At 38.6% G+C, this 22,547-nt stretch overlaps 1 protein-coding gene across 2 annotated transcripts in view; it reads right to left on the reverse strand.

Moving 5' to 3' along the window:
- The window catches only part of SLC16A9 (solute carrier family 16 member 9), a 74,469-nt gene that overhangs the window by 8,219 nt on the left and 43,703 nt on the right, over positions 1-22,547 (reverse strand). For both annotated transcript variants that reach the window (XM_066349140.1, XM_066349141.1), the window contains exons 4-5: positions 18,996-19,139; positions 2,829-2,924 (exon numbers count right to left, since the gene is read on the reverse strand). In XM_066349140.1, coding sequence (XP_066205237.1) covers positions 2,829-2,924; positions 18,996-19,139 — 240 coding nt within the window. The remainder of the gene's footprint in view (positions 1-2,828; positions 2,925-18,995; positions 19,140-22,547) is intronic.

A 22,547-nucleotide genomic window follows, 5' to 3' on the forward strand; every position in this document is an offset into this window, starting at 1 on the left:
GGATAATGCGTAATGTACACGGGTCGTTGTATGGCTCTCATGGAATTACATTTTAAAATATGTGGCGTTCATGGCTCTTTCAGCCAAAAAGACTCCCGACCCCTGGTGTAGATCATACCCATTGTCCTTTAAGCTGCCCGCCACGCCTACTCACACAATTCTTTCCACATTTGTGGGAGATGCTGTCAGGTTCCTGATATTGCATTCCAACTGCTCTGGATTCTCCACCTTGTTTTTTTCTATTTCTTCTCCCATTTCTACCTTGGCCATGCCCTCAGGTTCTGACCTCTCTCCTCCTGGGCCAGGATTCACACTTCTCACATGGCCATGCTTCCTTAAACTACCTTGTGTAAATAGCAAGCTAGAAGTAATTCCATCTGGAATCACTTTGTTGCCACCAGGTTGGCCTCAGGAATGAAACATTAAGTTGGATGCTGTTGCCAGATAAACTGAATACGAATGTTATTCAGTTTATCTGAAAGCCTGGCTTCCCAGGAATACCCACCCATTAACAAGTAGCACATGTACAACTTTTAGTAAACTTGGCAGCTTCATCTCCTAAGCAAACTCATAAAATATTGGCTACAGAAATATGGATAAGTTCCCCAAACAGCTTAGGAAAAAAATTCATCTGCAAAGCAAACCACCACTTTGAAATATCAGGGAGCGTCCAGAAATATTTATATTGACATTTCTCCCACTACCTCAGTGGTCATCTCTTGACTATTAAAGGAATAGCGAGAATAGAGACCTGTCTTTCGGATTTACAAATAGGTCAGTAAGAGGTATTCATAAATTGGTCCTTTTTTTCTCTTTCTTTTTTTATTGTTTTGTTTCTTATTGTTAAATAGGTCCTTTCTACTTTTTTGTGGAAATTGTAAGTTTCACAATAAATGGAGGTTGAGGCCTATTAGCAGCAGTCCTTCTGACAGTGACCTTAGGAGTCTTCAATTCCCTCTGTGGACAGAAAAGGGGCCCCATGCTGAACCTGACAAGCTCTGGGAAAGCCTGCATGGTGGCCTTGCAGACTCAGAGACCTAAAGTAAACACACAGGATGGTCTGAAATGAAAACTATCTAACTAAAAGCAACTGCGGTGGGTAGATATGTCTTAAGGCAGCGGTTCTCAACCTTAAGACAGCGGTTCTCAACCTGTGGGTCGCGACCCCGCGGGGTCCCGACCCACAGGTTGAGAACCGCTGTCTTAAGGTGTTATTTTTCTCTAACAAAGGTCAATATTTACCTTAAGGGAGCCTGTCTCTTGTCTTTTGCATCTACAATAACATACCTGATAACATGTCATTGAAATGGAAGGGTAATCTTGTTTTTCCTACCCTGCTCAGGGCAGGTATCCCACCAGAGCAGGGACCAAAAACCCCCTCATTATTATTGTTATCATGTTAATTGTTAACTGTCAATTATCTTATTCCTGACTATGTAAAAGAAGTTTCAGTATATACATTTTTACTTTTTATTCGATCCCAGCTATTTCCCCACTTTGCTTTCTTGCACCTCCCTAATCTATCACCAATTTCATGTAACCTCTTTATGTCCTCCCCTTTTATTCTAATGTATAAAATAAGCAGTAAAACCACCCTTTTCTAGGGCATTTTCTCAATCCATTGAGACTTTGCTTTCTGGCAATTGTCAACAGTTTGGCTCAAATAAATTCATAAAAAAATTCATACAGCCTGACCAGGTGGTGGCGCAGTGGATAGAGCATCAGACTGGGACACAGAGGACCCAGGTTCAAGACCCCGAGGTCGCCAACTTGAGCGCAGGCCCATCTGGTTTGAGCAGAGCTCACTAGCTTGGACCCAAGGTCGCTGGCTCGAGCAAGGGGTCACTTGGTCTGCTATAGCCCCACAGTCAAGGCACATGAGAGATCAATCAATGAACAACTAAGGAACCGCAACGAAGAATTGATGTTTCTCATCTCTCTCCCTTCCTGTCTGTCTGTCCCCATCTGTCCCTCTCTCTGACTCTTTCTGTCTCTGCCACACACACACACACAAAAATAAAATAAAATAAAATAAAATTTGTACAGGTTTGGAAATTTCTTATGTTGACACTCATTTCTCCTATGTTTCTCAGGGATAATGTGCTCTCTGCTTCTTTGGGTTCTCACCAGCATGTGACTCTCAATTTACTGGACCCATCAGCTTTCTTTTCCTATATTATATTTGTGGATGAAGAAAAAGGCTTCCACAGAAAGTAACCTCACAGGGTGATCTGATCATAAATTCCTAACTGGGCAAGTCATGGTGGGTAATCACACCCCAAGCATATAACGTTTTAGTAAAAAGTTTATATTTTCCTTAAACGAGCCCTGTCCACTGTGGCTGTGCATCTAGGTTAACACACCTTTAAAATAATCACCCTCCCAAGAGCATATTATCTCAATTAATGATCCTGTGATCCAATCCCCACCCTATTTTTTTCTCCAATTCCATGTAATCTTCCTTATGTTTCCTCATTAATTTAAATGAATAAAAGAAGTTGCAAAAAAAAAAGGAGCTTCCCAGAATATGTCATCAGTTTGGTTCAAATGAACTCTTACAGAAATTCTCTACAGGTTTGGAGGTTTCCTACATCAACATATTAGACATCTAAGATCCAGATTTTTCATGTGCGTACCTTAGGCTTTTCTGAAAGTCACACCAGATGTACAGTAGAAAATTAAATTTCCTTCTAGGACTAGAGGAAAAACATAGCGCTACCTGAGTGGTAGCTGGGGAATGGCTGGTTAAACATATCTGAGTTTGATAACTTTTAACTTTGACTAGAAGGCTACACAGTAACAAGGCTGGGCTTATGTTGAAAATGTACCTGTTGAAATCAGGCCAAGCGCAAGGCCTCGGCGGCTGTCAAAGTACTGGCACGTAATAGTCACTGTTGCTGTGTATAATAAACCACATCCAAGACCTAAACATAAGAAGACATTACATATATTAAGACAGACTATAGTACTTCAATGCAAAAAACAAAAAAGGCATAATTCCAATAGGACATTGTGTTACTGACTGGCTAAAACTCTTCTGAGTATGAATTCCCAGATCCCTTTAATGTTAGTTGGGCAGCTTCAATGGACACATTTATGCAGGCTCAGTTTTCACTCTACATACATCCAAAGGTCAGGGTCAAATTAAAAAAAAAATAATCAAATTTATAAAGCAAAAATGAATAATGAAAATTTTAATTAAGACATTATGGGAAAACAGAGAAAATGATTAAACCACACACCTAATAGCAAAATTTAATCAAAAGTGCCCATTCTATATCTGTCTCTCTTTCAAATTCCTGTCCTTAGCTCAATGTTCTTCCTCCTCTAAGTTCTCTAAACAATTTTATAAAATCCCTTTCATCATCCCAACCTATTTTGCTAGAGCTCATAGTTTGTACACTTCAGTTTGCAAAACAAAAACCCTCGGCAGGTCCTCAGCTGTCTTCAGATGAACACATCACAGTAAAATGTACACCTGTAAGTTTTTATCTTTTAGAGCTGCAAACTACTTGAATGAAAAAGGAGCTATTAATAAATCTGATAAGCTCAGTGACTGAGAGTAACCTCACAAGGGAATGAGATCACAAATTTCTATTTGGGCAGGTCACGCTAAGCCCCACACCTATAACTTCCTTAGTAAAATGTTTATCTTTGTCTGAAGCAAGCCTTGTCCACTGTTCTTGTGCATCTAGGTTAATACACCTTCGAAATACCAGAAGTCATCCTCTTTTCCAGACCCCTTAGATGTGTAATCACTCTCAAGGGAGCACATGATCTTGTTGCCTGTATATCATCCCTATTTACTATAGCTGTTAAATGTTAACTGTCCTCTACCCACCAATGTAAGATGAGTATTTATTTCCCCACTTTTCCATCCAATCTTGGAGATTTTCCTGACTGGCTTTCCCCCACCTCCTTAATCTACCACTAACGGACTTCATGTCATCTTCCTTATGTTCCCTCCTTTGACTCCAAGTGCATGACGAGAACTGCAGAACTGCCCTTCTCAGGAGCACTGTCTCAGTCTACTGAGATCTTACTTCCAGGCATGTCCTCAGTTTGGCTCAAATAAACCCTTCTATCAATTTGGACATTCTTACATTATAACACTACCTTATTTAGAAGTAAAATGTCATGATGTTTTAATTTAATTTAAAGTACCTTCACAAAAAAAGATAAAATATTAACAACTGTTAAATTTAAGTAGTGAGCATATGTGATAATTGTTTGCTATACTGCAGTGGTCCCCAACCCCCGGGCCCCGGACTGGTACCGGTCCATGGGCCATTTAGTACCGGTCTGCAGAGAAAGAATAAATAACTTACATTATTTCTGTTTTATTTATATTTAAGTCTGAACGATGTTTTATTTTTAAAAAATGACCAGATTCCCTCTGTAACATCTGTCTAAGACTCACTCTTGACGCTTGTCTCAGTCACGAGATACATTTATCTGTCCCACCCTAAAGGCCCATCCGTGAAAATATTTTCTGACATTAAACCGGTCCATGGCCCAAAAAAGGTTGGGGACCACTGCTTTACAGTTCTCTACTTTTCTGTAAATTTGAACTTCCCTCTCTTGAGAACCAAGGGCAATGTTTATCTCTAGAACTTCTCTAAGGCTCCTGTTTCTTAGTTTACACTTTTCATCCCTATTAAGTACCTGATAACCCCAGTTCATTTTCATAAAATTTTCCTCTGGCTTCTAAGTCATAACTATTCTTTTTCTTTGGCAACATCATCTGTTCTTGAGAATCACTCTATAAACAATGCATGAGCTGCAGTCTAAAAACTGTTTTTAACCATCTATTAGATGAGTTAGTAACATAATTTTCATTATTTTTAATTGCTACCTGGACTATAATTTGAAAGAATACATGGGCTTAACAAATATATTGCAGAAACATTCTAGGAAATTAGTTTTTTAAATAACGCAGGAGGTCCTGGTCGGTTGGCTCAGAGGTAGAGCACTGGCCCAGTGTGTGGATATCCTGAGTTCAATTCCCAGTCAGGGCACACAGAAGTGATCATCGGCTTTTCCACCCCTCCTCCTCCCCTTCTCTCTCTCTTTCTCTCTCTCTCTCTTCTCCTCCTGCAGCCATAGCTCTGTTGGTTCAAGTGCATCGGCCCTGGGTGCTAAGGATGGTGCTGTGGAGCCTCTGACTCAGGTGCTAAAAATAGCTTGATTGCAAGCATGGCCCCAGATAGGCAGAACATCAGCCGCAGATAGGGGTTGCCAGATGGATCCCAGTTGGAGCACATATGAGAGTCTGTCTCTCTATCTCCCCTCCTCTCACTTGGAAAAGAAGGGGGAAAAAAATAACCCAGGACTCAGATCATATCTAATTGCATAAAAAGTCTTCTTTTAAAAATGAGATAAATTAAAACAATTATACTTAAATAAACCTTCTAAAATAAAGCACTCATTTGTATGAGTTAAGGAAAGCAATACTATCCCATTAACTAAACAGAAGTTGGATTGATTTATACAGTTGTCATTACTACATATAGAACATTTTAAGACATGAAATAAGACTTGTTTCTGAACAATCAATTTTGTGAAGTAAAAATAAGTCACTCTTTACTAAGGACTATCTCAGAAAACCTTTGCAGGAAGAATGAATTTACTTTCCTGTGATTTGGCTATTAGGGTTCTTATAAATGTTAAGCATTTAGAGATATGAGAAACAGACATATCCAATTACTAAATGCTAGTCTAGAAAAAGTTGAAGCAGCAACTTTTAAACTTTTAATTTTAGACTAAAAGGAAAGCAGTTTTAAAAAATTATTTTAAGGCAATGGATTTCAGATAAGATTATCTCACTTTTTTAATGTAGCATAAATTTGAAATGCATTTTCTCTAAACTGTTCAAAAAGTAGCAGGTGGAATAAGGCCTCTCCACATCTGTATCAGGATGATCCTCATCAGCGGCTGTTAAAGGGAGGTCTCGAGTCCCAAAGATCTCTCATGAAGTCTGTAAAGTCAAAACTGTTTTCATAATAATTCTAAGATGTTCTCTGTTGTTTTTTTTATTGTATTCACATTTATGCTGAGGGTACAGAAGAGAGAATGAGTAGAAGTAGAAGAGCCTTAGGATCGATCATGGTATTGGTATCAAATTTGACTTCATAGACGTGTCACTATTATACACTAACAGTAAAAACAAACAAAAAGTTTTAAAATGCTTCATCTGAATTATAACAATTGTTGCAAGGAAAATCATTTATGGAATTATTTTAGTAGTGAGCTAAAATAGCCACATTTTCATTGAACCCTGCTTACATTTGAAATAATTGACATAAACAAACACCCATGAAAAGACTGCTTCCTATTTCATGCCCCTGAACATTGAGTCTTGGAATGTCTTCTTCCTACCACTCTCATTCTCCTTTCAACTCATATCCCCCCGATCACATCGTACTGTCCTTCAAAGACTCAACTCAACCATAACTTCTTACATGAAGTTCCTTTCTCCCCCACACAGACACACTACACCAGCACTGAACCTTGGTTTCATTTTATTATTGCATTTTTTTCTGTGTTATAAGTTATATATTTACAAGTCTATTCTCCTGATTAGACAGAGAGCTACCTGATGGCAGGCTGTGTCTTACTTATATGAGTATCCTGGTTCCAGGTCTGATTCTGGCATGAAGTGAATGTTTTAAAAAATGTCTATTGAAGTTGCCATAAAAAATGATGTTGCAGAAGTATAATTATTGAAAGAAAAGATGTCTATGACAAGTTTTCAAAAAATATAAGCAGAATATATAGAACAATCATTTTATTTGATGTATGTATACATACATACATACATAGTATTTATATGGTATATAAATAAACACTCACACACACATAGTTTTTAATTGAGAAGCAGGGAGACAGAGAGACAGACTCCCGCATGCACCCAACCAGGATCCACCTGGCAAGCCCACTAGGGGGTGATGCGCTGCCCATCTGGGCCATTGTTCCATTGCAACTGGAGCCATTTTTAAGCACCTGAGGCATAGGTTATGGAGCCATCCTCAGCGCTCAGGGTCAACTCACTCTAATTGAGCCATGGTTGCAGGAGGGGAAGAGAAGAGAGAGAGAGAAGTGGGAGGAGGAGGAGTAGAGAAGCAGATGGTTGCTTTTCCTGTGTACCCTGACTTGGAATTGAACCTGGGACATCCACATGCCGGGCCAATGCTCTACCATTGAGCCAACCAGCCAGGGTTACACATATTTTTTTTTTAATTGGAAAAAAAAATTCTGTTAAAGATGGTGAAGAAGATAAACACTGTACTCACCTCCTCCCAGAACTACATAAAAAATACAACTAAACTTCATCACAACCATCATTGAGAACTGCCTAAAGTCTAGTTGAACAGAGTCCTATAAATAAGAAGATACAGAAACAGCCATGTGAAGACTGGTATGAGGGGCAGAGACAAGGAACTGACTGGTCTCACACCAACATGTGGAGGTTAAAAATTGGGAGAAATTATCTTGGCTGCAGAGGTTCCCCTGAGGAACAAGATGTCCCAACTGCACACCTGGCCCCTCAGCCCAGGGCTCTGGTGCCAGAAAGAGAAGCCCCCGCAACACCTGGCTGTGAAAACCAGAGAGGACTTTGGCCGGATGAGACAAGGGCTGCTGGAGTCCCGGGAGTTTCTCTTAGAGGGCTAACCCAGAGATTTACTTGCTAATGGACTCACTCACTCTGAGCTCCAGCACTGGGACAACAGCTAGAACGGAGCCAGAGAATATAGGGAGAAACTGAATTGTCTGGCTTCAGATCAGTTGCTAGAGGTGCAGCTTTCTCCCAGATAGAAGTACTGGCAGAAGCCACTGTTCTTTTGCTGAGCCCTCCAAGTGCAGGCGCCATGTCTGAGGCTCTTGGCTAACCTCCTCCACCCCGATGATTCCCTAAGACCATACCCCACCCAACTTTGGGCTCACTCAAGCTGCTTCCTCTGCCTTTCCCATACAAATGGCCTGTCTCAGCTTGTGCTATGGACTAGCTTAAAACCTCACAAAGGTTCACAAACCCCAAACAAGCAGCATCTGGCCTCTGTGTGCCACATATCTCTTGCTAAGCAGCCCCAAACCCAGCCCTACTGGCAGCTGTCCTCAATTTGCAGCTTAGCTTTTCCCAGGCACCAAGCCCAGTACAAGTAGCAACCATCTGCAGATCACTTTGTAGCTCATTACCAAGTGGCCCCAGGCAGGGCACAGGCAGTGGATAACCTTGATCTGCACCTCCCAAGAGGCCCCAAAACCAACATACCCAGTGGCCAGCTTCAGAGCACACCAGAGAACCACCCAACCATCTCCACAAATGATACACAAAGGGCAAACACAGCGGGCACCTGAGCCCTGCTAAAGAGAATCCTGCTTCATAGAGTCAGCCCCTGTACAGCTCCTCCACTGTGGTCACAGCCACTCATCACACCCAATTAACCTGAGGGTCAATTCCTCTAATCGACATGCCAACAGCAATCAAAGCTCAACTACAATAGGAGGGCACCCAGAACTCACGAAAGGACATTCCTGGAGCACCTGGCTCAGGTGACCAGGAAGACTGAACCACTGGGCCCCACAAGACACGAACCACACAAGGCCACTCTAACAAGACTGGCAGGCATAGTAGCACTACGTAATACATAGAAACACAGGAAGGCAGCCAAAATGAGAAGACAATGAAATATGTCTTAAATGAAAGAATAATCTTCAGAAAAAGAACTAAACAAAATGAAGGCAAGCAAAATACCAGATGCAGAATTCAAAACACTGGTTATGTTCAATGATCTCAGTGAGAACATTAACAAGGAGATAGGAAACATAAAAGTGAAGATAAGAAACAAAAAAGAACCAGTCAGAAATAAAGACTACAGTAACTGAAGTGAAGAATACATTAGAGGGAATCTACAATAGAATAGTTGAAGCAGAGAATCAAATCAGTGATTTGGACAATAGGTAGCAGAAAACATCCAAACAGAACAACAAAAATTAAAAAAAAGAATAGTTTAAGGGGCCTCTGGGACAACATCAAGCATACCAACATTCACATCATGGAGGTGTCAGAAAAAGAAGAGAGAGAGCAAGGAATTGAAAACCTATTTAAAAAAAGAATGAATGGGAAAATTTCCCTAACCTGATGAAAGAAATAAACATACAAATCCAGGAACCCCAGAGAGTCTCAAACAAGATGATCTCAAAGAGGCCCATACCAAGTTACCTCATAATTAAAAGGCCAAAGGTTAAAGACAAAATAAAAAAAAATTTTTAAGCTGCAAAAGAAAAGCAGTTATTTATCTACAAACAGAGCTCCCATAAGGCTATCAGTTAATTTCTCAACAGAAACTTTACAGATCAGAAGAGATTGCACAAAATATTCGGTGATGAAAAGCAAGGAAATACAACCGAGATTACTCTACCCAGCAAAGCTGTCATTTACAATTGAAGGACATAGAAATAGCTTCCCACATAAGAAAAAGGTAATGGAGTTCATCACCACCAAACCGGCATTATGGGAAATGTTAAAGGGTCTTCTTTTAGAAGAAGAAAAATAATAAAATATGAATAATAAAATGGCAATAACCACATACCTATCAATACTTACTTTAAATGTAAATGGATTAAATGCTCCAATCAAAAGACATAGGGTGGCTGAATGGAAAACAAGACCCTTAGATATGCTGTTTAAAAGAGACCCACTTCAGGTAAAAAGATATTTTATGCAAATGGAACCAACAAATGAAAGCTGGGGTAGCAATACTCACATCAGACAAAATAGACTTTAATACAAAGGCTGTAACAAGACAAAGAAGAAACCAGCAATTCAACTTCTGGGGATTCAACTGAAGAGACCCAAAACACTAATTCAGAAAGACATATACATTCCTGTGTTCATTGAAGCATTATTTATAAACCTACATATCCGCTGATAGATAAATGGTAAAGAAGAGATAAATATATAATGGAATATTAGTCATGAAAAAGAATGGGAATCTTGCCATCTGCAACAACATGGATGGACCTAAAGGTATTATGCTGAGTGAAATAAGTCAAACAGAGAAAGACAGATGCCATATAATTTCATTTACATGTGGAAACTAAAAATCAATATCAGTGAACAAACAAAATAGAAACAAACTCATAAATAAACAGAACGTAGTGATGGTTGCCAGATGGGAGGGATGTTCTGGAAATGGGTGAAAAGGGGTAGTGAATAAGAAGTAAAAATTGGTAGTTACATAATAGTCATGAGGATATAAAGTATAGTATACAGAACATACTCAATAGTATTGTAATACACGTAACTATGTATGATGTCACATGGCTACTATATTTATTAGGCTGATATCTTTGTACGTCATATAAATGTATATTCACTATGTTGTACACCTAAAGCTATATAATATTATATGTCAACTGTAATTGAAAATCATCTAAAAAATGTCTGTTCAATGAACCTCTCCACAAAAGTTATTATACTACTTTTTTTCCATAAATCTCATTTAAGTCTGCCAATTTTAAGTCACACCAGCTAATTTCAACCATTTCTATTTTTACTGTCACTCTTTTTTGCATTTTCCTCTTCATCTCTACCTCTCATTTTTTTTCTAACATATAACAAATATACACTCTATGCATGTATATGTGTGTATATGTTTTTATATTTTGTTTTTCAATTAAATTATGCTGATTTTTAAATTAGAAGAGCCAAAAATTAAATCATAGTTTAAAAATATTAAAGATTTTTTATTTCACAGTAATTCATGTGAATGGATAGCATCATTAGAGATACAGAATTAGAATCATATGGTTTAAAGGAAGGGTATGACAAACTTAAAACTACTATGCATTATAGGATAGTGCTTTATGCAAATCACACTACACCACCTCATTTACTCATTTTTCTCAATCCTTACCAATAAACTGTAAAACAACTAGATCAATTAAACTAATTAGAGAGTTATAAGGTGAAAATATAATTGAAATAAAACACTGTAATAGTAAAAAATACTCAGAATATATAAAGCAAGCACCTGTAAGGAACTAAACTAGCACGTGAATAAAATCATGCAAATAAAATTTTGGTTCATTTTCAGGAGAGAGCAATAAAACACCTGAAATTGTGTACATATTTTTAAAAATGTCTATAAATTTTAAAAACTTTTAAAAAATTGATTTGAGAAAAAGAAAGAGAGAGAAATATCGATTTGTTGTTTCACTTATTTATGCATTAATTGGTTGATTCTTTTATGTGTACTGACTGGGGATCAAACCCTCAAACTTGGCATATCGAACAATGCTCTAACCAACTACCGTATTTCCCCATGTATAAGATGCATCTTAATTTTAGGGCCCTAAATTTGAAAAAAATGTATTACATAAAGTTATTGAATTCAAGTTTATTCATCATAAAATTCATACAACTCATCACCATCAAAACTCCCATTCATTAGCTTGTCCTCATCTGTGTCTGATGACAAATCACTGTCTTCAGCAATAAGCGCAAAAACAAGCACAAAAAGTGGGAAATGCAAGTAAAAACACCTACAATCACTGTATAAGACGCACCCAGTTTTTAGATCCCAAATTTTTTGAAAACTATGTGTCTTATACAGGGGAAATACGGTAAGTTGCTCAACCATGGTGTCTATGAACTATTTTTAAATATGCTGTCATTTTATACATATTTGGTGTGTGTGTAACTGAACTATCTCAAGAGTCCCTGCATTTATAATACAAACCTTTCTCCCTGCAGTATTATTTTTATGTAAACAAAAATTTTAGTAACTGCTTTCTAATATGGCAGTGTTAAAAAATGCTGAGGTTGGAGCTCCACAATTCAGACTATATGTGTGGGGGAGGGGAATTAACTCATTCTGATTTGCCCAGGACTTCCCCTGTTTGACCACTAGAGGTCTCACATCCAGGAGAAGCCCTTATTCCTGAGCAAACTGGGACAGTTGCTCACTGTGGTGTGGGGACCTGTCTCTTGGTCCTTTGGGCAAATCCTTGTTCTGTATATTCTGAAACAAGTATTTCAACAACCTCTTTGACTATCTGAGCCAATATGGCTTATATTCCTGTTCAAAGGTTAGGGTAGGCAATTGCAAATAGTAATGCAGAAATATCTACTACTAGAAATGAAATTGTGAGAATGTATCTTAAGACGCTGAAAAAGATAAATAAGGTAAGAGTATCCAAATGTAGCTAAATGTAGGTACTGTTATGATTCTATACTAAAACATCTGCATAGAAAGTTATAAAATCCAAGTCATTGGCTAGTTTTTTTATTGATGTGGCTCTAAACTTTATATACTTAGCTGAGTACCCTGAACATGGCATTGACTGGTTAAGTGTACAGGATTTGAATCCCAGCTCTAATACTAATTGGCTTTGTGACTTGGGGAATTTGAGAGTTTATTTAAATTCTATAATTCTTAGTTTCCTTATCATTAAAAACAATCTCACAAGATAACTATAAGGATTAAGAGATAAAGCAATGTAGAAGATTTAGTATCTGTACTTGGAAAATAATAAATGTACTGAAAAATAGCCATTCTATTGGTATATTTTTTCACCTTTATCTGAGTATTATGGCATTATGTGGATACAGCCTGAGACTAATTAGAAAATCATAGTCCTTTATTATAATTGAACATCCATAAGAGACAAAAGACTGTCTTTAAAGATATAACAATTAAAAACCAAAAAAGCTTATAAGACTCTAATTGCTAAAGTAAATATAAGAGAAATAACCTTTACCTCATATGCTAGAACTAGATTAGGAGAATTGGATTTTCTATGAATGTAGTTTTTCCTCTCCCCAAGCTTAATGGCCTACCTATGCAGATGTTACCAAGAAAATGAAGGAAAAGAAAAAATTTCCCCCCAAATCAAGATCAGAATATTGAGAAAATAGTAACTGGGTAGCTAAATAACAATGTTATGAAGGAACAGAATGCAAGAAATTGATTTTGAGTTTGCTTTTTAGAAAAGCAAAGAGAAATATTACTGGGAAGAAGCTTGAGCAATTCATTTAGGGCATATTTCCTGTGTCCCCTGTTCTCATCCCATTCCCAGTATCCCACCATACTTTTCTTTTTCTGATTTAGGAAAATTATTGAGAAAATAGGAGCCTGAATCACAGTTTGGCAGCATGGTTTATAGTAAGGTGACCACTTTTTTACAATGAAAAGGAGGATAAAAATAAATTGAAAATAATATTGTAAATAAAAGAAACATTTTATTCACTGCAACAATAATATACTATAATATGATAAATGCATAATAAAACATTTGTAATATTTTATATTGTAGTTATGCAATACTATTAATTTTTACATGCCTATTAATTTTTAATAATAATTGTAAAAAAAGTACTCATTTAGATACAAATACATCACATCACACTCAATGGATCGACTCTGCATCGATCAAATACGGACATTTACAGATTTGTCTTCCAATATCAAAAAGGAGGACATGTAGGACACTTTTCGAGGGAGGACGGAACTTACAAAAGAAGTACTGTCCTTCCTAAAGGAGGACGATTGGTCACCTTATTTATAGTCATTTCAAAAACTGGCAAGCTGCCATTTATTTTAGCTACACAAATTGAACAGATAATGTATGTTCAAGATGCTATTTTTTAAATATTGATTAAATGGCAGAACAGAATTATGCCAATTAACACACTTCAGTGTTCTTTCGGTTTTTTGTACCATAATTTAACAAAATATAAGTTTATTTTTCTATATTCTTTAATCTGTTCAAAAATACATTTGCTTTCATAGAGCTTCTTTAGTAGGGAAAAACTGCTGCTATGGTCTTGAACTAACAAGTCAAATAATTGAAGGAAAAGAAAACAAATATATATTAAAAAACTTTTGTGTGCTTTGCTATATATAGTATCTCATGACTAGTCACAATATCTCTGAGCTTATATTAGTCCCATTAAAAAAAAAAAGAATAGAGACCCTGGCCGGTTGGCTCAGTGGTAGAGCATCAGCCTGGTGTGCAGGAGTCCCGGGTTCGATTCCTAGCCAGGGCACACAGGAGAAGCACCCATCTGCTTCTCCACCCCTCCCCCTCTCCTTCCTCTCTGTCTCTCTGTTCCCCTCCTGCAGCCAAGGCTCCACTGGAGCAAAGTTTGCCCGGGCACTGAGGATGGCTCTGTGGCCTCTGTCTCAGGCGCTAGAATGGCTCTGATCATGGCAGAGCGACGCCCCAAGATGGGCAGAATATCGCCCCTTGGTGGGCGTGCTGGGTGGATCCCGGTGGGGCGCATGCGGGAGTCTGACTGCCTCCCCGTGTCCAACTTCAGAGAAATACAAAAAAGAAAAAAGAATAGAAACCAGAGAGATTAAATAATTTTCCACTTTACAAAACTTATAATAATGGTTATGCTAGTGAATATTTATTGCATTATCTCATCAATCCACAAAACCTGTAGGTTGGATGCTATTATTACAATGGTACCTTGAGATATGAATTTAATTCATTTTGTAACCGAGCTCATAAGTCAGTCAACTCGTGTATCGAACTACCAATACTGGACCCGTGCACCAATGTGCCAACTAGCGGCAGCTTCTCGAATCACAACTCGTATCTCGGAATTTCGCTGGGATCTCGAACAAAAACACAGACCGAGTCACAGCTCGTATCTTTAAAAATTCATATGTTGGTTTGTTCATATCTCAAGGTACCACTGTATGCTCAGTTTTAAAACTGGGAAAGCAAGAAAGCAAGTTGTCTGGAGTCACACAGCTGACAAGTTCTAATAAGGTTAATCCCCACTGTCTGACCCCAGAGCCCACCTATTAGTGCTTCCTCCTTCCCTATGCCATTCTGTCTAACTTAAGAGCCCATTTAATTCATTCCCGACAAATGAAAATGCTTAGAACACTGTGGGTGGAGTGCAGAGCACATTCCTAGCAGCTGCGGCTGATGCAATGCTGTGAGAATACTCCAGCTCCCAGAACCCTCCTGGGCATACCCAGGAAGGAAGCTCACCCGCTATAAGGAAGTGACTCAGCGCCAACCATGCTGCTCCCTGATCTTTTCAGCCATTGGCTATGAAGGACACACTGTAACATCCTATTGGCTGAACCCATGTATATAAACTAGCTTACTTCCTGAATAAAGCGGATCGGCGTCACTGAACTTGGTCCCCGGAGTCGGGTCTTTGCGTCTCCGTCATCCTCACCCTCGGCAGGACTTGTCCACAAGAACACAATGCTAAACGAAGCTGGTGCTCAATGAATGTTATCATTAGATTGAATCTTTCTTTTTTCTTTTTCTACGGAACTCATAATATGGAAAGGAGAATGAGTTATATACTCTGTGTAATAATTTCCTGTCACTTCCTTTTCAATGGGATACTCTACTTCAAATAATGAAAGAATGGAAGTGTCATTATTCATTATTATCCCATTTATTTATCCCCAAAACATTCTATGAGCTCTATATTATGAGCCTGCTGATGGAATAAAACCACAAGGAAGACAACCATGGAATTAGTGTTAACAATATGCGAACAAATAGTAGCTCACAGGCCCTAAGAATTACTAGAGTGAGTGATATTTTTTAAGTTAATTTAAATGTAACTCAAATCTTTTCTTTATTTTATGTTTATCTATATTTTGCTTGGTTTCATGTAGTCCCCACAAGACCTATATGGCTAGGTTGCTAAGCCAGCCTTCACAGATAAGGGGACAGTTACTTGTAGAAATCAAGGTCCTTGCTCAAGTTCACAGAACTTACATCTCCTGACATGAAGCCCATTAGTCTCTCCATGAGCTGACAACTTCCTTCTGGTTACATGAATTCATACCATGTTGCCAAATCAGAGTCATGTACATTCACCAGACCTGAGCCTGTTTCTGACCCCAAATCCACTCATTAAAAGGGAAGCTGGGATTCCAGGAGGAAGAACACTACAACAAACACTATGACAAGTAGATAATTAGATCTTGAAACCTTACCCAAAAAGAACCACAGCAGTATTTAGGTAATCACACAAAGGGGTAAAGGGAATATGTTTTAAGCATTGTTGGAGACTGGGTACAAGCTGATATTGTTAACTAGGAAACGAGAGCATTTATAGGGTCTCCCCTCATAGTGGGGTCATATAGTGGGAAGGCAGGTAATATATGGGATCATGGCCCAGGTCTGGCTCACAGTGGGTCTGCTGAGTCCATGGACCCATCGAGAACTCATTTCCCCAGTTGCTGATATTTATTTGGAGCACACATACATTTTAGTATACTTCCATACATGTTGTTCCTTGGCCAGTGCAGTAAGAGTTACCATAGTGGGTAAAGCCAAGTAGAAGCTCTGTAAACCCACCATCACCAACAGCAGCCGCCAAAAGAGAAAATCAAGACCAATATCTAATTAAGTGAAGACCATGCGTTCACAGGGGAGGGAGAACAGGATTAGCTATTGAAATCTTCCAATAACATGAGCCAAATCAAAATCAATTTCATAAATTGGTAAAATGCTCTCCATTGCTACAGAAATTTTGAAATTTAATTATAGGAGTGAGTTAATTTTGTCTTTTTCTTTCTCTATATCCTTAGATATTCTTCTGACACAATCAAATGTATATAAGTCTTAATGTCAACTCATTTTTTCTTTTCAAAAATTCAATTTTATTTATAGGTAATGCAAATGTGATGCTATCACTCACTTTCAATTAGTTATTAGGTCAGTGAGAACTTAGGATATAGACTCACAAAGGCTTTATCTAGAAATGATGACTAGGAATAAAACCCTGTGAAATTTTAAATGGTTAGTCCAGAGTTTGAGGAAAATACTCAAATCAAATCAAAGGCATCATGAGTCAACTTTCTATGTAAAAAGAACAATCTAAAGAAATTCTGTCCTAAAGAAATGATTTGTTCTTTTTTGTCTTATGTTCTGAAAGGAATAATCCCATTCATACATAACACAGATATCTACATTTTTATTATTTTAGACAAGAGTACAAAATGATTATTCAGTATATTTGTAGCTACAGGTTCAAAATGGTTTTAAGCTTTATAAGGAATATAAAATATCTAATATATACTGTTTTCTCAAAGAACTAACAAGTGTTCTGCTTGTTTAGATTAATATCTAAGTAGTATTAGGGTCCATAATTAAAGTTAAAATAAATTTTGAGTGCTAAAAGAACTAAAAATAATTATAAAAATGTACAAGAGTCAAGATGTGTGTCACACTGAGTGGCTCTACCACTAGTGCCCTCGCCATGTTGCTTTCATTAGTCTTTCACTTTGCGAGCTTCACCTTCCCTCTGGGTAAAATAGTTCTTGGGAAGTTTAAATGAGATCAGTTAAAGCACTTAGTGCAGACCCTGGTACACAGTGTGTACTCAGTGAATACTGGCTGCTGTTTTTCCTATTATGTATTACTGAGGAAATAGTCTCAAGTAAAAGAGGGGAGTAGTGGTTTTCAACAAAATAGGTTCTTCCAGACACCAAGAAAAAACATTGAAAGCTGGTGTCTTTTCAAATTCCCTACCAGCAGCTCCTACAAACATTGAGTCTGGTGACATTTAACATTGGACACAATTAGTAGAATACAACACAAAAGCACTCCCCGCCAAAAAATAACCTCTCCAGCCCCAAATCCTGTACTTGTCCTCTGCTGTATCCAAATCATCATTAATCATCCCCACTATTCAGTTTTCTTTAATTATGTCTTTTTTTTAAGTGAGAGGAAGGGAGATAGAAAAGCAGACTTCTGCATGCACCCTGACCAGGATCCACCTGGCAATCCCCATCTGGGGCCAATGCTTGAATCAACCAAGCTATCCTCAGTACCTGAGGCTGACACTTGGACCAACTGAGCTATCCTCAGCACCTGGGGCTAAAGGTCGAACCAGTTGAGCCACTGGCTGTGATAAAGGAAGAGAGAGAGAAGTAGGGAGAGAGAGGGGATGAGAAGCAGATGGTCACTTCTCATGTGTGCCCTGACCAGGATCAAACCCAAGACTTCCACAAGCGAGGCCAACAGTTCATTCACTGGACCAATGCTCTATCCACTGAGCCAACTTACCAGGGCCAATCATGCCTTATTTTTTTTTTAAAGAAAATTTTAAACTCTGTGCTTTGCAATCTACTATTTACTTCTGCTGTGACTTTGTGATTGGGGTCCTGGAGACAGATGGTATGATTAAGAAAAATTCAACAGAGCCCTTTTTAACCGACTAACATGAAAGGGATAACTTCCTAAGTCAGGGAAAAGCTACAGATGTCAGACACATGAAAGTCTTAGACGCCCCCTCCCTTTCTTCCTTTATGTGCTTTAGAGACAAGTGCTGAAATGAAAAATCTTCCTCAAAAGAGGACAATGTGCATTGTTAAAACACATTCATCCTTTCAAATATTTTGATTCGCTGGTGGACATTTTACTAAAGCAACCATTTTTAGTGAGGTGGCCATTGAAAGTAAATTACTGCCCTGGCCGGTTGGCTCAGCGGTAGAGCGTCGGCCTAGCGTGCGGAGGACCCGGGTTCGATTCCCAGCCAGGGCACACAGGAGAGGCGCGCATTTGCTTCTCCACCTCTCCGCCGCGCTTTCCTCTCTGTCTCTCTCTTCCCCTCCCGCAGCCAAGGCTCCATTGGAGCAAAGATGGCCCGGGCGCTGGGGATGGCTCTGTGGCCTCTGCCTCAGGCGCTAGAGTGGCTCTGGTTGCAACATGGCGACGCCCAGGATGGGCAGATCATCGCCCCCTGGTGGGCAGAGCGTCGCCCCTGGTGGGCGTGCCGGGTGGATCCCGGTCGGGCGCATGCGGGAATCTGTCTGACTGTCTCTCCCTGTTTCCAGCTTCAGAAAAATAAAAAAAAAAAAAAAAAAAAAAAAAAAAAAGAAAGTAAATTACTACTGAACATTTTCACTTTTTATATGAACTAAATAATAAAGCTGACACTGGTAAAATTATGATCAATTCCTGAAGCTTAGAAAAGTCAGAGTGATCAGGTTTCTTACCTACAACAATGCCATAGGAAAAAAACAGAAAGTAGATATTAGGAGCAAAACCACTCAACATTAGGCCTCCAGCCACCATGAAGCCACTGAAGATCGTCACGGGTCTTGCTCCAAAGGATGAGACACAGAGGCTGCAGATAGGACCTAAAAATAAATAAATGAAACCTTCATTTATTTCACAATCATTTTACACACCCCAATATAAGTTTGAAATGATTCTCACATAAAATAACAGCACTAAAATAATAATGAACATCTATGTATTTACTATGTATTAGAAGTGCTGGACACTATTTGAGGATTTCACATAAAATACTTCATTTTAATGTTACTGCAACCATGGAACACAGATATTTGTTTTTGAATAGGAAATTAAAGTTTCAGGATGGTAAAGTCACACAGTTAAGAAATAGGGGCTCTGGAATCAGACTCTCTTCAAATTTGAGCTTTACTACTTGCTGGCTCTTTGATTTCGGGCATTATTTGATCTCTTTGGGTTTCACTTTTTTCATCTAAAAAAGTGTATTACTAATAGCAAACCCCTCATAATTTTACTGGAAGGACAGATAAGAGCACAGATATAAAGCTGGTCACAGGGCCTGGCCCAAGTAAGTGTCCAATCAGTTCTCATTCTTCAGTGATGTGAGTGGCGGCCGCAGCTGCCACCAAAAGTGGAATAGAGAGTAAAAGCCCAGTTAGGCCGACTCCAGAGGCCATGGTCGTAACCCTCATATTCTGAGGATTTCTGTCTCCTGCATGTGCCAGGCCCTTTCCTATTCAGATCTCCTTCCCAGCACAAGGCCAGTCATGTAATTGGTGCTGAAAACAGATGTGTTAATTGATTGGATACAAACAATAGTGATCCTATAGAGGGAAGAGGTGAGGGTGAGGTAGTTTTTCTCTTCCTAGATGTTAATCCTAATCCGGAGGGACCTGAAACATCGAAGACACAACAAAGTCCGTCGATTATACACCAAAGCTTTATTGTCTAGCTTGGCCAAGCGGCAACTCCAACAGAAATCTGAAGGAGAGCACGCCGGCCCTTTGTTCTACTTAGTTTTTATAGTTTTGTTTAGTGGGAAGTACAGAAGCAAAAATTGTAATTAGGAGCCCCTTACCACTATTGGTTATAGTTATATGTCCATTAACATGATAAGACCATGTTCAATTTGCAAGCCATACATCCTTTTGGAGAAAACAAAATTTACAAGCCAACACAATGGTAGAAAGATGTTTCTTTACATATTAAAAGGCATTCCTATATTATCTAGTGTTTATCTGCCATCTCTCTGTCCAGAGTCAGACGTGTTAACCACATGCATTTACATAGGAGAGGTAGTTTCTGTGGGGACAAATGCCCGCAAATGGCTCATTGCTATAAGAAAAAGGTTTATTTTGGCTTTTCTCTCCCTGTACCTGGCTAGCCATTCACCCCTTTCCCCACAGGTGTGGTGGAATGTCTGGGGATCCATGTTTTCCTCCCCTTTGCATTTAGAATACAATGCCAAGGGCCATCCTGACTATGCCAATCACACAGTACAGAGACTATTCTCACAATTTCTCTGCACACCTTAACCCAAATTAATAAAATGTTCTCCAAGCCTCTTAAAATATTAATATTAATTCTGTAGTTTTTGGTACCTTACAACACCTGCGGGTGAAGTGGCTCAGTGGCTCCTCACTAGAGAATAATATTCTGTCATGTGGGGCCAGCTGGAAAAGCACCCTACCTGTTCAAGTATGGGTCTGTCTGTACCACTGACCTACATTTTATGTGTAACCTGGAATCTGGGAAAGGAAGCTCACTGTTGACTCACAAACAAAACTGACCATTACCTGGACCTGTTCTATGCATAAGTGAGCAACTTCCCATGTCATAGCATTTAAATGCTAGTGACATTCTGTTCCACTTGCACTGTACCTGGAAAACACAACTACAGAGCCTAGCATATTAGAAGTAAAAGGATTTTAACAGTTATTCAGTCCAATAGTCTCATTTACATGGAAGGAAACTGAAACTCAGAGATGATGTCCAAGCCCACGGTGGAAGAAAGAGCTCAGGATTTGGAAGCAAAGAAAAGTAGATCTTAATTGAGTTGACAACAACCTTCCAACAAGAAGGTAAAGAATTATTATCTCCAATTTTTAAAATGGCTAATGAAAGACAATGTTAGTAATGTAAATGTTAGTAGGGATGTAGAACAAGCAGAACTTTTATAAACTGCTGACAGTATACTGTGTAATCCAGAAGGTACACCTCTATGTATATATCAAACAGAAACCAATAGATACACCCAATAGAAATACCAACATCAAAAGTTATATACATAAATGCTTATAGCAGAACCATAACAGCCAGAGCCCAGAAATCCAGATATTCATCAGCAGTAGAATGTATAAGTAAATTCTGGGATATTCATACAATGGAATATGAAAAATGGAGTATGGCAATGAAAAAGAAGGACTTACAACTACATACAGCAATATAGACACAAAAAGTACACATCGTGTGATTCCAATTACAAAATGTACCCCCCAAAAGACAGACTAATCTACAATGAGAAGTCAGAATAGTGGTTATCTTTGGTAGGGGGTGGGGAGTTATAACCAGAAGGGAGGACAGCTCAACTTTCAGGGCACTGCTAGTGTTCTGTTCTTGATGTAAATGTGCTCATTTCATGGGTGTATCTGGTTTGGGAAATTTTTACTGGGCTATGCTCCTATGATAGATACACTTTTCTATGTCTATCTTTTACTTCAATTTAAAAAAAATGTTTTAAGAAAGTTCAAATGAAGAAGTGATGTAATCTACCCATAGTCTCATTGTTAATAAGTGATACAACCAGAATCCAATAACCCCAAGCCCAGCATTCTTGCCAATTACAGTAGTCGCCCTTATCCATGGTTTCCCTTTCCACAGTTTCAGTCATTAGAACATTAAATGGAAAATTTCATAAGTTTTACAGTAACATACTGAAATCTCTTGCCATCCTACTTTGTCCCGCCCAGGAGCTGAAGTACCTTTTGTCCAGCGTATCCATGCTGCATATGCTATTGGCCAATTAGTTATTTAATCGTCCTTTTGGTTTGCAGACTGACTGTCTCAGTATGGCAATACCTGAACACTAACCCTTGTTTCTTAATAATGGCCCAAAGTCATTCACATAACTTTTATTACAGTATATTGTTACAATTGCTCTATTTTATTATTATTTTTTACTGTGCCTAATTTATAAATTAAACTTTATCATAGGTATGGATATATAGAAAGAAAACATAGTATCATATATACAGGGTTCAATACTAACCGTGGTTTCAGGCAACCAGTGGGAGGGAGTGTAGGAACACATTTATCACAGATAAAGGGAACCACTGTGTCAGAGAATGTCTGTAGTGCGTATTTAAGACCACTATGACTAAGATAACACATAGCTCTCAATGCCTGTGGCTTCCTCACATTCCTCCCTGGTCATGAACTGGTCCCTGCCATCTGACGTCCTCTCTGGTGTAAGCCAGTACAGAAGAATATGTATATATTGTATAAATACTGAT

Source organism: Saccopteryx leptura, chromosome 9 (assembly GCF_036850995.1).
Source record: "Saccopteryx leptura isolate mSacLep1 chromosome 9, mSacLep1_pri_phased_curated, whole genome shotgun sequence".
NCBI lineage: Eukaryota > Metazoa > Chordata > Mammalia > Chiroptera > Emballonuridae > Saccopteryx > Saccopteryx leptura.